This window comes from Rhinoderma darwinii, chromosome 1 (genome assembly GCF_050947455.1).
Source record: "Rhinoderma darwinii isolate aRhiDar2 chromosome 1, aRhiDar2.hap1, whole genome shotgun sequence".
In the NCBI taxonomy this organism is placed as follows: domain Eukaryota; kingdom Metazoa; phylum Chordata; class Amphibia; order Anura; family Rhinodermatidae; genus Rhinoderma; species Rhinoderma darwinii.
Window position 1 is genome coordinate 403,519,854 of NC_134687.1, and position 18,105 is coordinate 403,537,958.

The 18,105-nt window shown below is 43.4% G+C and overlaps 1 protein-coding gene across 4 annotated transcripts in view; it reads left to right on the forward strand.

Annotated features, from left to right (window-relative positions):
- Positions 1-14,165, forward strand: part of RABGGTA (Rab geranylgeranyltransferase subunit alpha) — a 114,320-nt gene extending 100,155 nt beyond the window's left edge. For all 4 annotated transcript variants that reach the window (XM_075828861.1, XM_075828862.1, XM_075828863.1 and 1 more), the window contains 4 exons: positions 5,769-5,885; positions 5,966-6,079; positions 9,824-9,911; positions 13,952-14,165. In XM_075828861.1, coding sequence (XP_075684976.1) covers positions 5,769-5,885; positions 5,966-6,079; positions 9,824-9,911; positions 13,952-14,100 — 468 coding nt within the window. In that variant the 3' untranslated portion in view covers positions 14,101-14,165. The remainder of the gene's footprint in view (positions 1-5,768; positions 5,886-5,965; positions 6,080-9,823; positions 9,912-13,951) is intronic.
- Positions 14,166-18,105: the final 3,940 nt, after the last annotated feature.

An 18,105-nucleotide genomic window follows, 5' to 3' on the forward strand; every position in this document is an offset into this window, starting at 1 on the left:
TGATCACCATAGGAGAGTGATCTGATGCCATCCTTGGTTTGTAAGATAGATTTTCAACCAAAGGTATAATGAGCGTGTTACCAATCATATAATCTATTCTTGACAAGGAATTTCTTCCCAGGGAGTGACAGGAATAGACCTTAGAATTCGGGTATTTACATTGAAATATATCAGTCCACCCCAATTCACGAAACAGCAAACTCAAGACAGAAAGTGTGGAAGGAATAGTATCATGGTCGGAAGAAGTCCTAAATCTATCTAGATATTGATCTACCACCATGTTAAAGTCTCCCATTCCCAACACTTTAGCGGCCGGATATGTTACAGCAAAAGTAGCAGCCATATGTAAAACCTGCAGTGAAGCTGGCGGGGGAATGTACATACCTAATACGACATATGGAACATTTTCAATGAGCGCATAAACAAAAACATATCTGCCTTCACTGTCTATTTTAGTATGTATCGCTTCCCATCTCTGATACTTATGCACTAAAATGGATACACTCCTAGAATAAGATGTGTGGTGGGAGTGGCTAGACCACTGGACCCAGGGCCTGAGAATGGTTTTGAATTTAGCAGGTATTAAATGCGTTTCTTGAAGGCATAATATATGAGGGTTGAATATACGTGTGTGCCCATAAAGCATTGTTCTCTTCTGCGGACTACCCATGCCCCTCACATTCCACGACATAACAGTTATAGAGTCCATTTATAAGAAGCATAACTCACGTATAGGGCGATTCCCAGATTCTGCATGAAGAACCGTAATCCCGCACTTTGCAAATACAACTTAGACTCAAACAGTAAAGCTAGCATGCGCATACATTTGTACAAAATCATTAACATAACACCTTTCACCCAAGGCATATTCCATAACCAGAAGGAAAAAAAACTGCAAGTAATATAACGAGACCAGCAATGCAGGGAGATGCACATAACATTGCCGGTGCATGCCTAAAACCATGGCACTGAGGTATACGGGGGTAAGACCCGCGCCATACAGCAATTGGTCTAGCTTCCATCAGCAAACATAAGAGATTAAGGAAATGTGGAGTGTTTCCCCCCATGGAGGGACTCCACATCCAGAAGCAGAAAAACTCGGACTTGCCAAACTATAAGGCCAACCGATCTCCATCATTCCTAGTCCAGGTTACTGTCATGCTGTAAAATTCCAAATAGCGTAAAATCCAATACGAAAGTAAGGCGAGTAATCCAAAATAGGCCAAGAGAGTCAGTGTTCCATTGCATAAAACTCAAAGAATAGGAGCAGACTAAGTTAGTTTCGACGGGGTGGGCGCTTACTTCTCACCCATTCATCCTCATCTTGTGGGGAGTTAAAGAAAATGGATCTTTCACCGTCTACTATCCTCAATCTTGCAGGATAAGACATGGAGTACGGGACACCCAGATCTCTCAGGCGTCTTTGGACTGCCAGAAATGTCGCACAGCGCTTTTGTAGGTCAGCCGAAAAGTCAGGGAATATGGAAACTTTTGCCCCATTATATGTAATTTCCGGGAGCCTGCATCAGGCGCAGGGTCATATCCCGGTCATTGCAGTTAAGCAGGCGGGCGAGCAACGGTCGAGATGGTGCCCCTGGAGGTGGTGGTCTTCCCGGCACCCTGTGGGCTCTTTCCACCGCGAAAGGTTGTGAGAAAGGCGCGTCAGGGAGTAAATCTTTTATCCATTGCAGGACGAAATCTCCCGGGTACTGACCTTCAACCCTCTCCGGCATGCCGATTATACGAATATTATTTAGGCGCAGCCTGTTCTCGAGATCATCTGACTTTTGTTTCCAAAGTTCAGCCGCCGACTCCAGATCAGCAATGGCGCTAGGTAAGGAAGCTGTCCTGTCTTCCACGCCAGACACTCTGTGTCTGAAAAGTCACTTCCTTTAGTGCGATGTGGCGCCGGGGTGCGGCCGCCATCTTGCCCTTCTCCCCGAGCGAATTCTTGCATCTTTTCTGTGGCCGTTTGACCTCTGGTGGGGCTCATACCGGCTTTGTTAGCTGCTCCCACCCGTCTAGATCGTCGGGATGGAATTTTGGAAGCAGTAGGATAAGTTCAGGATGATAATGGGGCGAGTTCACTGTGGAGCTACAGACCCATGCAAATGCTCCCGCTGCGCGCTAAGCCACACCCACCCCCCCCCAATAGCCCAAATATTTAACCTTGAGGACACAGCCTTTTTTAGATAAAGGAGAAAAAGCATGCCAACGTTTGTAAAGCAAACTCTTCTAAGCACGATAATACCTTATATGTGGTCATAAACTGCTGTTTGGACACACGGCAGAATGGAAGGAGCGCCATTTGGCTTTTGGAGATTTAGCTGGAATGGTTTTCGGGTGTCATGTCGCATTTGCAAAGCCAATGAGGGTCCAAAACACTAACCCCCCAAAAGTGAACCCATTTGGGAGACTAAACCCCTTAAAGAATCTATCTAGGGGTATAGTGAACATTTTAGACCAGGTCTTATGCAGAATTTATTGGAATTAGACCGTGAAAATGAATATCAACATTTTTCCCACTAAAACGTTGAATTTTTTTTTTCATTTTCACAAGGGATGAAGAAAGAAAAGCACCCCAACATTTGTAAAGCAATGTCTCCCGAATATGGCAATACCCCACATGTGGTCATAAACTGCTGTTTAGACACACGGCAGGGCTCAGAAAGGCAGGAGTTCTATTTGGTATGCAGATTTTGCTGGATTAGTTTTTGGGCGCCATGTTTCATTTGCAAAACCCCTGCGGAACCAGAGTACAATGGAAGCCCCCAAGAAGAGACCTCATTTTGAAAACTACACCCATCAAGGCATTTATCATTTGCATGGACATATGACAGGGCTTAGGAGTGAAAGAGCACAATGCGCATTTGAGGTCTATTTTGGTGATTTTCACAGCATTAGCCCACAATTGCAGGACTCTGAGGTTAAATAGTAAAACTGACCCCTATTTTGGACACTACACCCCTTAAGGCATTTTAAGGGGTGTAGTAAGCATTTTGACCCCACAGGTGTTTTTTCATTAGAAATTAATGCTACGGATGGTGCAAACTGAAAATTGCAATTTTCCACTGATATGCCATTTTAGTGCATAATATGTTGTGCCCAGTTTGTGCCACTGAAGACAAATATCTCAAAGTGGTAAGCGGGTTCTTCCGGGTATGGCGATGCCATATTTGTGAACGTAAACTGCTGTTTAGACACGCTGTAGGGTTCAGAATGGATGGAGCGCCATTTGGAGCGCAGATTTTGCTAGGTAGTAGCTCTGTTTGGGGTTTTTACTGATATTTCAGTTTATAATGTGGGGACATATGTAAGCTGTGCGGAGTACATCAGGGCATAATAAGAGGGTATAATCATGCGGTAAATAAATAATATTTCACAGATGTGTGGCCAGTGTCGCACTGATAAATGACGTCCAATCTTATTCGCTTTTGGAACACTGCACGTTTTGCATCACCATAGTCTGAGAGCCAGAACTTTTTAATTTTTTTCTCCAACGGAGCTGTGGGAGGGCTTATTTGTTGCAAGATCTGTAGTTTTCATTTGTACCGTTTTGGGGTAAATGTGTTTTGTTTTTGTTTTTTTGTTTTTTTTATCACTTCCACTTTTTGGCAAGCAAGGTGACCAAGAACCAGTAATTCTGATAATTTTCTTTTATTCTTTTTAATTTTTATACAGTGTTCACCGAGGGCTATAAATGACATTTTACTTTATTATGCGGGCCGATACCATTACGGTGATACCATATGTATATAGTGTTTAAAAGTTTTGCAGCGTTTGCACAATAAAATCACTTTTTTTTTTTTTAAATAATACATTTTTTGTGTCTCCATAATCTGAGACATAAAATTTTTTATTTTTCAGTCCAAAAAGCTGTGTTAGGGCTTGTTTTGTGCGGGACAGTTTGTAGTTTTTATTGATACTATTTTGGTACATGCAACTTTTTGATAAATTTTTATTCTTTGTTTTGGGAGGGGTGGCGACCAAAAAATAGCTATTCTGGCATTGCTTTTTATTTATTTATTTTTGCTGTGTTCACCGTGCGGGGAAAAATAATACTATAATTTTATAGTTTGGTCGTTACGAACGCGGTGATACCAAATATGTGTACCTTTTTTCAACGTTTTCATTTTTTTCCTATAATGAAAGACTTATAGGAAAAAAGGCAGTGTTTTTTAACTTATAGCTTTTATTTTTATACTTTTGTACAACATTTTTATTTTTTGTCCCACTAGGGGACTTGAAGGCCTGCACCTCTGATCTTTATTCTAATACATTGCACTACCCACGTAATGCAATGCAATAGAGCTGTCAGTCATACACTGACAGTAAGCCTATTAGGCTCTGCCTCTGGGTGGGGCTTAATGGGCTTCTGTACATGGAAGACCAGGAGCCATGGTTAGGCCTTCAGTTGCCATGGCTATTAAACAATAAATGGTGTATCCAGCACTCAGTATAAAATGTTTTGCCTTTATTCAGTCATTTTAAAAAAAAAAAAAATTAAACTCGTTTTATTGAACTCAAAGCTTGCAATAAAGAAAATACAATGTTACAGTATATCATACATCAGTTGATTGAGAATGATTACATACCATTCAGATCACCTTATACACAACACAGAGCACATTTTTTTAGGCAATAGTTCCGGGTAACATCTCGGCAAATCAGTTGCATGACATAAGTTGATATAATTCCATATACATACATGCATAAGAAAAGTGCAAAAAGAATAAAGTACAGCACTCAAGGACATTATCCCAACAGATCTATCCCTCCCCACCTTATTCGGTCATTTTAAAACAGAAAGATTAAAATAAAAATCCCGGGACCACGCTCATAGCTTCAATTGCCATAGCGACCATTGGCAGCCCCGCAATCGCGTCACGGGTTTCCGATCGGCTACAAACCACTAAGATGCCGCGGTCGCTTTTGATCATGGCATCTAAGGGGTTATTGGAAGGGATTGGAGTTAGCTCTGTTCCCTTCCGTTACAGCAGGGTGTCAGCTGTAACATACAGTTTCTAAGCCAGCGCCATCTTCTTTTTGCGAACGGAAGCCTTTTAGGCCCCGCCTCCGGGCAGGACCCAGCACGCTTCCGTACTTGGCAGACAGGAGGCCATTGTTAGGCTTCCGGTTGCCAAAGCAGTCATTGGTACCCCCACGATCGCGTCACGGGGGTGCCGATCTGCTAGTAACCCCATAGATGCAGCGCTCGCATCTAAGGGGTTAATTGGCTGGATTGGAGGCTAGCTTCGGTCCTGGTTTTGCAGCAGGGTGTTAGCTGTAATATGCAGCTGACACCCGCTGGTGATGGCGCAGGCTCCGCTTCTGAGCCCGCACCATCACCACAACGTACAGTTACGTCGAGTTGCGGGAAGTCATTGCCCACAGCGACGTAACTGTACGTCGGATGTCCTTATGGGGTTAAAGAAGGTAAGTGACATGTCCTCCAGTTGTTTGTCCCAAATAAATAGAGTTCCGTCAGGCGAGCCATTGTCACTGATCATCTGCATTATGTGCAAGTAGAATAGCTTTGTGACTTGATGTTAGTTTGCTATATTGAAGCAATAGTTTAGGGATTTCATTGAAGTGTTTAATTGTTGATGGTGAAGACCTGTCCGCAAAGTTTTTATAATATTTTGGTAAGAAAATCATGAATGATTACATAACCGGTGCAAACGTGTTTAAACATTTGCTCTACCCTGTGAAGGAAGTATATAAAAGTGGAGTGAGGTTAGACTTCTGTTTTTTTTATTTTATTACAGGTCGTGGACCCAATGCGCTCTGGGTACTATGATGACCTGCGCAGCAAGTTCCAGATAGAAAATGCTATTTTGAAAATGGAATATGCTGAGGCAAATGTGATTATTATTTCAAATAAGGTAATATGTACGTTCATCCAATTGCATTCATAGAAAGATCATTTATTATCAATATGTAAAGTATCTCATTCTCTTCTCAGGATCTTACACGATTGTATCATCTAGACCACTTGTTATTGCTCAGTCATATGTGTCTTTCGAACAATAAGCTTCGTACTCTTCCCAGTGATTTGTCCATGTTACGATATATTGAGGTATGTGTCCAGTGGTTTGTATTTTGGTGGGGCCTCTCAGCTGCTTTTAAAGAGGGCTGAACAAGTGTGGGACTTGTAATTAATATTCATCAGGAGCCATTTTGAAAAAAATTCAGGACCGCTTCAGTGTAAGTTTCTGGAAAAAATCAGTCACATAGAGCAGAATATATTTATCATATGATTGCTCCAAAGACACAGAAAATAAGCATTTTGGTGATAGAGGCTCTTTAAGGGTATATTCACATGTAGCGTTTGAAGTGCAGTTAAAAGCTGCATCAAAAAGGCATCTGAAAAACCTAATTTGATTTTATCGCGATTTGGTGCGTTTTTCGTTGCGGTTAAAAACACGACCGCATCAAAGATCCCCCAGATGGCAGTAAAAACTCATATTTTTGATGTGGTTTTTAACTGCACCTCCACTTAAATAAGGTTTCAACTCTTTGTATATTCCGTTTCATAACTTTCAAAATGTAATGTACCTTCTTCCAAAGTTCTGTTGCGTAAAGCACATGAGGTTGACACATTTTCAGAATTATTTTGTATACTATAGTAACTAAAACATGATAAGCCTAATGCTAAGTTGATATGTGCTAGTATTTTAGATTTTTTTTCAGTGTGGTTGGGCTATGTTGTGTTTTTAAGAAACTGCTGCATACTTTCATCCGGTTCTAAGCATTTTCTCCTATTCACTACAGCATAAAGTTATCAATTATTATGAGATTTCACTTTGATTTTTAACCCCTTCCTGACATTTGTCCTAAGTATACGTCATGGGAAGCTTGTGCTTCCCGCAAAATGTTGTATACATTCGACAAAAAGATGCCGCAGGCTCAGAAGCTGAGCCCATGCCATCAGCTGTGGGTGTCAGCTGTATGTTACAGCAAAAGATTAGTGCCACAGGTAGGTCTTTCTAAAACTGGGAAACACCGCATAATAACTAAAGAGCTGTCTTTTCATGGTGGCACAAGCTGGTGACAACATATCTAGCATATCTTTTCTATGGAAAATTCAAATTTTCAGTCTGCAATGATGTCACTTCTGGGGGTATTCACTGTTTTGGTCCCACAGGGGCTTTGCAAATGTGACATGGCGCCCAAAAACCAATCCAGCAAAATCTGCACTCCAAAAGCCAAATAGAACTCCTTCCCTTCTGAGCCCTACTGTGTGCCCAAACAGCAGTTTTTGCCATACTCGGGAGAAATTGCTTTACAAATGTTGGGGTTCTTTTTCTCCTTTATTCCTTGGGAAAATGAAAAGTTGTTAGCTTAAACTACATCTTATTGTAAAAAACGTCATTTGTCATTTTCACTGACCCATTCTAATAAATTCAGCAAAACCTGTGGGATAAAAATGCTTACTTACACCCCTAGATGAATTTCTTGTGGGGTGTAGTTTCCAAAATGGAGTCACTTCTCTGGTGTTTCCACTGTACTGGTACCTCAGGGTCTCTGAAAATGTGACATGGCACCAAGAAACCAATCCAGCAAAATCTGCGCTCCAAAAGCCAAATTGCGCTCCTTCCCTTCTAAGACCTACCGTGTGCCCAAATAGCAGTTTTGGGGTATTTCCGTAAAAATTGCCCAAAAATTGCTTTACAAATGTTGGGTGGCTTTTTCTCCTTTATTCCTTGTGGAAATTTTTTATTTTTTTTTAGCTTAAATGACATCTTATTGAAGAAAAATTTTTTTTTTCTTTTCACGCCCAAATCCTATTAAAATCTATGAAACATCTGTGGGGTCAAAATGCTCACTACATCTCTACACATACTCATAAAACTGCAATAAAAAATACAGTTTTAAATGTAATAAGGCTGGGTTCACATGTCGCAGTCAAAATGCATTTGGACTGCGATGTGTGAATCCAGCTTAATGCTGCAGTTTTAGGATGCTTTATAACTTGCATGTGAACTCATTTAGGGTATGTTCACACGCTTAGCAAAAAAGTCTGAAAATACGGCGCTGTTTAAGGGAAAGCAGCTTCTGATTTTCAGCCTTTTTTTTAGCAACTTGTGTTTTTCACGGCTGTTTTTCTATAGAGTCAATGAAAACCGGCTCCAAAAACACCTCAAGAAGTGACATGCACTTCTTTTTCGCGGGCCTTTTTTTACGCAGCCGTTTTTAAAAACGGCGGTGTAAAAAAGCGGCCCATCGGAACAGAACGCCGTTTTTCTCATTGAAATCAATCGGCAGATGTTTTGGAGGCGTTCTGCTCCAGATTTTTCGGCCGTTTTACGGCCCGAAAATAAGCCATGTGAAACATACCCTTAGGCTGGGTTCACACGAGCATGTTACGTCCGTAATGGACGAAACGTATTTCGGCCGCAACTACTGTCCCGGACTACTGTCCTGTACTGTAATCATGTTTTCAGTACGGGACAGTAGTTCCACGGAGAGGCAGGGACTCCTAGCGTCGTACATAACTATGATGCTAGGTGTAAAGGATCTGCCAGGCACAACTTCTGTGGATACGCCCATGGGTAATCAGACTGCACCTGGTTCTATGTCTCTGAGACTGACTCCATCTTCCACCACTCAGGATGGCAGGCTTAGGAGTGGGAGAGCCTATCGCAGCCTGGCCAGATGGAGCTAGCTCCCGCCCTCTGTCTATTTATACCTGCCTTTCCTGTTCCTCCTTTGCTTGTGATTCTTCTCGTGTGGTTTCCTGGCCCAGCTACAGCTTCTAACTATTTGATCCTGCTCCATACTGACCCTGGCTTACTGACTACTGTCCTGCTCTGCGTTTGGTACCTCGTGCACTCCTGGTTTGACTCGGCTCGTTCACCACTCTTGTTGCTCACGGTGTTGCCGTGGGCAACTGCCCCATTTCCCTTAGCTTTGTGTACCCTTGTCTGTAGCCTCCTGAGGGATGATATGACAAAGGCTTTATTCACATGAGCGTATTTCTCGTCCTTGTTACGCACGTTAAAACAGCGGACGACACAAGGACCTATGCAATTCAATGGGACCATTCAGACATTCAGTGTTTTTCACGCAGTGTGTGTCCGCTGCATGTCTTATGCTTGTGCGTTTTCTGCGCATCACGCACCCATTGAAGTCAATGGGTGCGTAAAAATCACGGACCGCACATGGACGCACATCCGTGTGCCATGCGTTTTTCATGCAACAGTTGCTAAAGAAATGATGAGGACGAAACCCACCTCCTTCAGTTTATTTTATTGCCGTAAAAAATGCGTGACATACAGATGAAATACGCGCATAAAAACACAGAGTACATGGATGTCACATGGAACTGCAACGCAAGAAAAACGCTGCTTTTTTTACACGCGCAAAACAGACAAGTTCGTGTTAATAAGGTCTAAGGTAGAGTTCAGACTGCGGTTTTAAAATCAGTTTTTGGGTTTTCTTTGGTAGATAAATTCCTGTCTCTCAAAACGCGTGTTAAAAACACAATAAAAAAGGAGTGTGAATCCAGCCTTATTTAACAGCCACCCATGTACTTCATGATTACACTATTCATTTCAGCCCATAATCTAAGAACACCTACAAAGTCTGCAGTATGGAAGTACATTCACAAATAAATAGCCACACATCTATTTATTGCAGAGATCGCTGCTGTGACCGAATTCCACAAGAATGGAAATGAGAAAGTTTAAGTACTTGATATGCCACATTTGTGCAGTTCCAGAGAAACGATATAAGCCCTTGTGCGTTTTGCATCTGGTATTGAATATTTTTAGCCTTTTTTTTGTTTGCAGTGGTTGAAATGCTTTCTTACTTTTTCAAGGTGCTTGAAGTGGACAATAATGAAATTTCTCGTCTAGAAGGAGTGTGGAGTTTACCAAGGCTTGAAGAACTGTCTTTGCAGTTTAATAGTATCCTTTTAAGTTAATCATTAAAAAAAGAAAGCAAAAGCCATTAATAAATGTTAGACTGTTGGGTTGGACCTTGGGTTGGAAGAGGTGCCAAATAGTTTCCTACTACATGGTTGCTGCCTAATGCAGATTCTGCAATTTGTAAAAAAAAAACTCCCACCAGAGTTTTGCATCTTGGACATTTATGGTATATCCACAGGATATGTCATAAATGTCCGATAGATGCGGGACCCACCTCTGGGACCCGCTACTATCTCTAGAATGGGACTCCCTAAACCGCGTTCTAGCTTGCTTGCCTCCCACTGCTTCCCGGCCACTTCCTAATTAGGTGGTCAGGAGTTACGGAAACAGCCGAACTCGCTGAGCAACGCTGTTTCCGGAATTCGACAGATGTGGAAACCGTGTAGTTCGCCGTGCTACGCTGTTTCCGGAGCTCCCATTCACTTCTATAGGTGTTATGGAAATTGTATAGCTAAGCAAACTCGGCTGTTCCCGAAAACTCCCGACCACCTAATCAGGAAGTGACCGGGAAATACATTTATTTAATAATTTTGCTTTTGTGTGAAGCCTAGTTCACACAGACTTTTTTTGTAGGCAGAAAATATCTGCCTTAGGCCGGATTCACATGAGCGTGTTAAATGTCCGTGGGATGGCCGTTGAAACAGCGGCAGTCCCACGGACCTATGTTTCAACGGACCGTGTGAAGGGTCAGTGGGAAAATAGGACATGTCCGTTCTTTTCACGCATCACGCATGCCTCCATAGACTCAACAATGGGGGATGCGAAACATCGCGCCCCGCAGCGCTGAGCACGGATCCACATGCCGTTTTTCACGTCCGAGATGTGCCACACTCGTGTGAATTAGGCCTTAAAATCCCTTCAAGAATTTTGAGGCAGATTTTGAATTGCCAGCGTTACTGTGATGCTTTTTTTAGGCACAAAACGCCCAAATTGAGTGCCGCAGGTTTTTTTTCTGCCTCCAATTGCTTTCAGTGCGTGGTCATAGGTGGATACAGTTTGAAGAAAGACCAGGCCGCTTTTTTTTCCGCAACTGGCCAATAGCCACCCGGTGGGAAAAAAAACACCTCTGCCCCCCATTGAAATCAATGGAGGGCAATTTGGGCCCTTCTTTGGAGCAGAATAGGACGCGGTTTCCGCGTCAAAATCAGCACCAAAAAACTGGCACTGACCCTAAAGGTATGTTCACACGCACTGTTTTCAGACGTAATTCTGGCGTTATACGCCTCGAATTACGCCTGAAAAGACGGCTCCATTACGCCTACAAACATCTGCCCATTGGTTTCAATAGGTTTTACAATATTCCGTTCCCACGAGGTGTCATTTTATGTGTCACTGTCAAAAGACGGCGCGTAAAAAGACGCCCGCGTCAAAGAAGTGCATGTCACTTCTTGGGACGTTTTTGGAGCCGTTTTTCATTGACTCCATTGAAAAACAGCTCCAATTACGTCCGTAAAATACGCAGCGAAAAGCGCAAGTTGCTACAAAAACGTCTGAAAATCAGGAGCTGTTTTCAGGCAAAAAACGGCTCCGTAATTTCAGACGTATTTTGCTACTGCGTGTGAACATACACTAAAAATGTCAGGTAACATTTTAATTTTGACAACAAATCAACATAACAATCCACAGCAAGAATCTGAACATTCGTTCATTTATTGTTCCTGTAACCCAGCTTTCCCACAATCCTAGGAGGCAAATCTGCCTAGATATAGTATGTTTTGGGAGTGAAGAGGGGAATTCATTTAGGTAGATTTAGCGTTCAGTAGTCTGTTTCAACTACACTTAATGTGTTACCCAGCTTTCCCAGGTACCTGAATGGCAAATCTCCCTAGCTATGCTACAGAATGGTGATTCATCACTGCATAACTAGACAGATTTTGCTTTCAGCAGTATCCATTACAGGGATTCCTATCCAACTTTCCCAGGCTCCTTACAAACAAATCTGACTAGTTATGCGACGATACGAGAGCAGGGATTTATCAATGAAAAACTAGGCAGATCTGGCATTCTGCAGTCTGGGAAAGCTGGGTGATAAACTCTGCGGAGATATAAAAACGCCCGAATTACGCCTGAAAATAGGTCGTGTGAACATACCCTTAGTTTGCACATATAGTTTTGGGACAATGGTATGTAGTGTGTAAAGGCCCATTTCCATGGGCTAATGATCGGGCGAACGATGATTGACCCATGTTTACTTGTTGTCGATCAGCAGACAAATGAGCCAACTCTCATTTTTCTGCTGATCGCATCCTTTAAGCAGCCTATGAAATCATCGTTGTCGGCAGCACATCCCCCCCCCCATATACAAAGGATGTTATGCCGACAATATGCAAACTGTATGGGGATCGAAAGATTGTATTAAAGATCATTCGCCCCATACAGTTTGCATCGACCCCTGTAAAAGGACCTATAAACAAGCGCCGATGTTAAATTGGCGTAATGGGCAGAAATCTGCCCATGTAAACCCACCTTAAGAGTCAAAGTACATTGGCACCCTGCTTCTGTCAATGATTGAGTATGAGTAGAATTGATTTTGTCATAAAAACTGACTGGTATCCTGCCACTGAGTTGGTGGTGTACAACCGGTAAGTGCCACTATTAGTGTACGACCGCTGGTACTGTTACCGCAACGTTGGAGATTCTTTCCGACAAAATGGCCACGCTCACTATGTAGATAAAAAAAGTATGACTTTAACCTTGTCCTCTCCTCTAAAACTTCCCGGCTAACATGCACTAGCATTAGAATGGGGAGAAAACATGACTGCGTCTCAAGACTGGGTTCACACATTGCAGATTTATCTAAGACTGTTATTGCAGCATTTACCCTTTGCAAAGCAAAAGAGTGAGATCTGCGTCAAATCTGCGACGTGTGGACTCAGCCTAAGGCCCCATGCACACGAACGTAAAAACGCCCGTAATCACAGGTCGTAATTACGGGCCCATGGACTTCTATTGGCCACGGGTACCTCCCCGTATGCTTACGGGAAGGTGCCCGTGCCGTTGAAAAATATAGAATATGTCCTATTTCAGGCCGTAATTACGGCATGGGCAGGCCCATAGAAGTCTATGGGGCTCCCGTAATTACGGATGACTACGTGTGTGCACCCGTAATTACGGGACCGTTGCGAGGAGACGTCAGGGGATAGTCACCGTCCAGGGTGCTGAAAGAGTTAAACGATTGGCAGTAACTCTTTCAGCACCCTGGACAGTGACTTCTGATCACACTATAGATCAACGTGTAAAAAAAATGGAAGTTCATACTTACCCAGAACTCCCTGCTTCTTCCTCCAGTACGGCCTCCCGGGATGACGTTTAATCCCATGTGACATGGAATGCCGCGTCATCCAGGGAGGTCGGGCTGGATGTCGAAAGAGGGACGCGTCACCAAGACAACGGCCTGGTAAGTATGAATTTATTTTACTACGGAAAGGGCTGCCCCTTCTCTTTATCCTGCACTGATAGAGAGAAGGGGCTGCCAATTAGTGCAGTGCAATTTTGCAGCGAAAACGGATACGGGTGGAATACTGGTGACAATATGGGTCGAAATACGTGTGACCAAGGACCCGTATTTACGCCAGTATTTACGGGAGGAAGAAAATACGTTTGTGTGCATGAGGCCTAAGGGTAAGTTTACACGTAACGTAAATACTGCAGATTTTTCGTGACAAATTTAGTTGCGGAAAATTCGCAGAATAGGGGTGTGTTCACATCAGCGTTAGGTTCCCTTGATAGGTTCCGCTAGACCTGTCCTTCTGAGGAACCCATCAACGGAAAGGCAAACAGAAATCACAGCTTCCGTTTGCATTACCATTGATTTTAATGGTAATTCATCCGTTGCAAATGGTCTCCGTTTGTTTCCATTCCGTAAGGTTTCTGTTTTTGGACGGAATCAATAGCGCAGTCGACTGAACTTTTAACAGCATCTAAAATAAATATTCACATTGATAAATTCTACTATACTTTTCTCTGTGCTGTTATTTAAAAAAAAAAAAATTTTGCTATTCCTTAGTGAAATGTCTTAGAAATAGAGAACATTTTGAACCTTCAACCTCTTTGTAGCTGTCCTCGATTATCAGTGCTGCGATTACAAGGAAACCCCATCTGTGAAAAAGTAGATGCCCAGGATCAGCTGACAGCTCTTCTACCACATGTGGCCCTTATTGAGATGTGATGCATTTATTATACCACTTATTATTGTCACAATCTAAATAAACGATTTATGTTGTGTTTGTGCTATTCCTTTTGTGATGTTTTGTGAAAGGAGTGGGAACATTAAACTTCAGGAGTGGATCTGTTAACAACGCATGTAAAAAAAAACATTGCAACAGCACTCTGCAAACGCACTGATCTGCTAGGCTGGATTCACGCGAATTTCACCCCTGTAGATCAGATTTGTTCTGGGATTGTAATCCGCTACGGATTTTTCGCACTGCAATTCTACAGCATTTACTTTTCATGTTAATCCAGCCTTATGCTACCAGCAAAAGAGAAGAAAAGGGATCTTGTATCATCCATATATAGCAGAATTCTGTACTGAAAATATTTTTGGACTGATGCATAGTTGTCCGAGGCCATGTCTACTATATACCCTATAGGCCCCCGTGAGCGATTGCGTGTTGCGGGTGGTTGCTATAGCAGCCAGGAAGCCTAACAATGTCCTCCTGGTCAGCCATGTACGGAAGCCTATTAGGTCCTGCCAAAGGCCACACGGTGCGTCATTGACGCGGTTTTGTTGCGTTTGAAAACCGCATGCGGTCAACTGCATGCATTTTTTTTCTCTGTAATAATGCAGTTCTGTTGCTTATTTTATTTTTTTTCTTTATCAAAGATTTTTATTTTGAAAATATACAAAACATAACAGCATACACATGGTTTCATAAATTTGCAAAATTCACACACAGTGCAATATAACCACTTCAATATCGCATAAAATATACAAAGACATAGAAACTACAGTAGGAGGTAACCTCCTAATCAGTAAGCAAAAACTAAATAAGAATGCAATGAGAATAACAATACCATAAGTGCAACAAAGATAGTGCATTATTTAGGGAAGCCAGTCCCCACAGTTGGATAAAAATTATCGCATATAAGTGCACATTATACGTCAGATTAACACAGACACAAGACAACAAGGGGAAACACATACAGACCTAGCACGCAAAAGGTAGACTTGTATATGTGTTCAAAAGAGGCCATCCAGCCAGAGAGGTAGATCATTACCACCCCGGAATCAAGACCACACTGCCCAAGTGCGGACAAAGAGCTCAGCTTTACCCTGATCAGCAGACATCAACTTCTCCATCCTCATAATTCCGTTCACCTCCGTCACCCATTCCTTCAAGGAAGGTACAGTGCTGGACTTCCAATGACGAGGAATCACTGTTTTTGCTGCGGTCAAAAAATGCCGAAAGACACTCTTTTTGAGGTGTGGGAGTGATCCAGGAACCATGGAAAGTAAGCCAATGGAGGCCGAAGTCTGAACCTCAGTATGAAAAAGTTTGTTACCAAGATCAAAAATTTTTCCCCAAAAGGGACGAAGCTTGGGACAATCCCACCAAATGTGCAGCATGGTTCCAGGAGCCTCCCCACACCTCCAGCACTCATCAGATACATCAGGGAATATCCTATGCAGCAAAGAAGGACAGCGGTACCATCTGGTGAGAATTTTATAATTTTTTTCCTGGGCAAAGCACGAGGTCGGTAGCTTATGTGCCAGGAAGAAAGATGTGCCCCACTCCTCAGCAGAGTGTAGAGTCCCCAATTCCTCATCCCATGCGGTAGTGAATGTCAGCTGAGAGTAATCGTATTTAGGTAGAAGGATCCCGTGTAAATAGGACAACACATGAGAGGGGGCAGTAGTCAACAACAAGTAGTGCTCCAGAGGAGTCTTATCCTGCAACAATACAAGGCGGTCCCCCATGGAAGAAAGATAGGAGTGCAACTGAAAATAGGACCACCAAACCGGACGTTCCCCCAGGCAGGTCTCAGAGACAACAGACTGTGACAAGATTGTACCCTCAGGTGTAAGAGTCTTAGCCAAGAAACCACCGTCCTGTCTCTCCCAACAGAGGAATGTGTCCACACCCACCGCCGGAGGGAAGGAAGGATCATCAAAAAGAGGAGTTAGAGGACCTGGACGGTGAACAATGTCCATCGTAGCAATGATCCGCTCCCAGACTACAAGAAACTGACGTGTGAGGGAAGGCAGAGAAGATGAAGGTCGCTGAAGAGCAGACAACCAAGGCAGAGACGACAGTGCTAGGGGAGACATAGCCTTCTCAATGCGCACCCATTGCTTACCCGTACCTGAGCGGAACCAGTCTACCAATCGCATGAGGACCGCAGCTTGGTGGTAGCGTTTAAAATCCGGAAATCCTGCCCCCCCCCCCCTCCACTTTCGGCCGACTAAGGACAGCAAAACGAACACGAGGCTTAGAGGAGCCCCAAACAAATTTTGTTATGGCCCTATGTAAGGTTTTGAAGAAGCTCGTTGGAATTATGATAGGGACGGTTTGGAATATGTATAGGAATTTGGGCAGAATGTCCATTTTAACCGCGTTAATGCGCCCAAACCACGATATGCGGTTCCCACCATATGACATTAAATCCTTCAAGGTGCGCTGCAGAATGGGTGTGTAATTCAAAGCGAACAAATCCGACTGTTGTGTGGGAATATGCACCCCCAGATATTTTAGAGATTTAGATTGCCATTTGAACGGGAAAACACGAGCGAGATGGGTGGCTATAGCAGTATCGAGAGATATATTCAATGCCTCCAATTTAGAATAGTTGACTTTAAAATTACTCAAATGACCAAATCGCTCAAATTCCCCGGTCAAAGATGGCAAGGAAATCATGGGAGTCGTAATGTACACAAGGAGATCATTGGCATACAATGCTAGTTTGTGATGTTTCGCGCCAACACAGACGCCATTAACATTAGGGTTGTTCCGCAGTGCCACGGCCAGGTGTTCCATGACCAAAACATAGAGTAAAGGTGAGAGTGGGCACCCCTGTCTCGTGCCATTAGTAATAGACAAAGAGTCAGATAACAAACCATTAACTCGAACCCGGGCCGTAGGCCCATGATATAATGCCATAATCCTATCCACCATAGTGGCGCCAATGCCAACCTGTGTCAGGACACTGCGGAGAAACACCCAATGTACCCCGTCAAAAGCTTTTTCAGCATCGACCGAGAGTAAACACATCGGTATCTTATGGGATTGGCAGTATGATGTTAAAAGGAGGGTCTTGTTAGTGTTGTCCCGCGCTTCCCTACCACGCACAAACCCCACCTGGTCATCTGTGACCAGATCGTGTAAGAAAGGCAAGAGTCGAGAGGCCAGCAACTTCGCAAAAATCTTAACGTCTACATTTCTCAATGATATTGGTCGAAAATTTGCGCACGACGTCGGATCCTTGCCCGGTTTTGGTAAAAGGGTTATATGAGCCTCAAGGGACACGAGGAAGACACAGAATTAAAAACTTTCGTCAAGAACGGAGCCAATTGATCCTTAAATGTCTTGTAGAATTTATTATTAAACCCATCGGGTCCCGGACTTTTGCCCAAGGGGGAGTCTCCAATAGCGCGCTCCACTTCCGTTTCCAAAAAATCTTCCTCAAGTCCCAAGGCCTCCCCGTCCCCCAATGACGGCAACGCAGTGTCGCACACATACCGGTCTATTTTATCCCGCAACGCATCCGCCTGCATATCCTGAAAATGGCCTTTAAGATTATATAATGCCGAGTAATACTGTCTGAAGCAATCAGTGATGCCCACCGGATCATGAACCTCACCGCCCGAGGGAGAAGTAATTTTAGGGATATACGACGCCTGGGTGCGAGGATGTAGTATCCGTGCCAGAGATCTGCCACATTTGTCTGCAAATTCGTACGAATGTTTTCGCATACGGTCCCTGAATCGAGCGTGTGACTGGTCTATCAGAGAACGCAAGGATTCTCTCGCTGTAGTAAGTTCCGCAAATATCTGTGAGGAAAGCGCACGCTTATGACAGGATTCAAGGTCCCGTATCTGAGCAAGGAGCCGCGCAATGGCTACCCCTTTTTCCCGCTTCAAACGAGCCCCATGTTGGATCAGGACTCCCCTTACTACACACTTTAGCGCCTCCCACTGTAATGGTAATGGGGTGGTGTCACGTGTATGTACCTC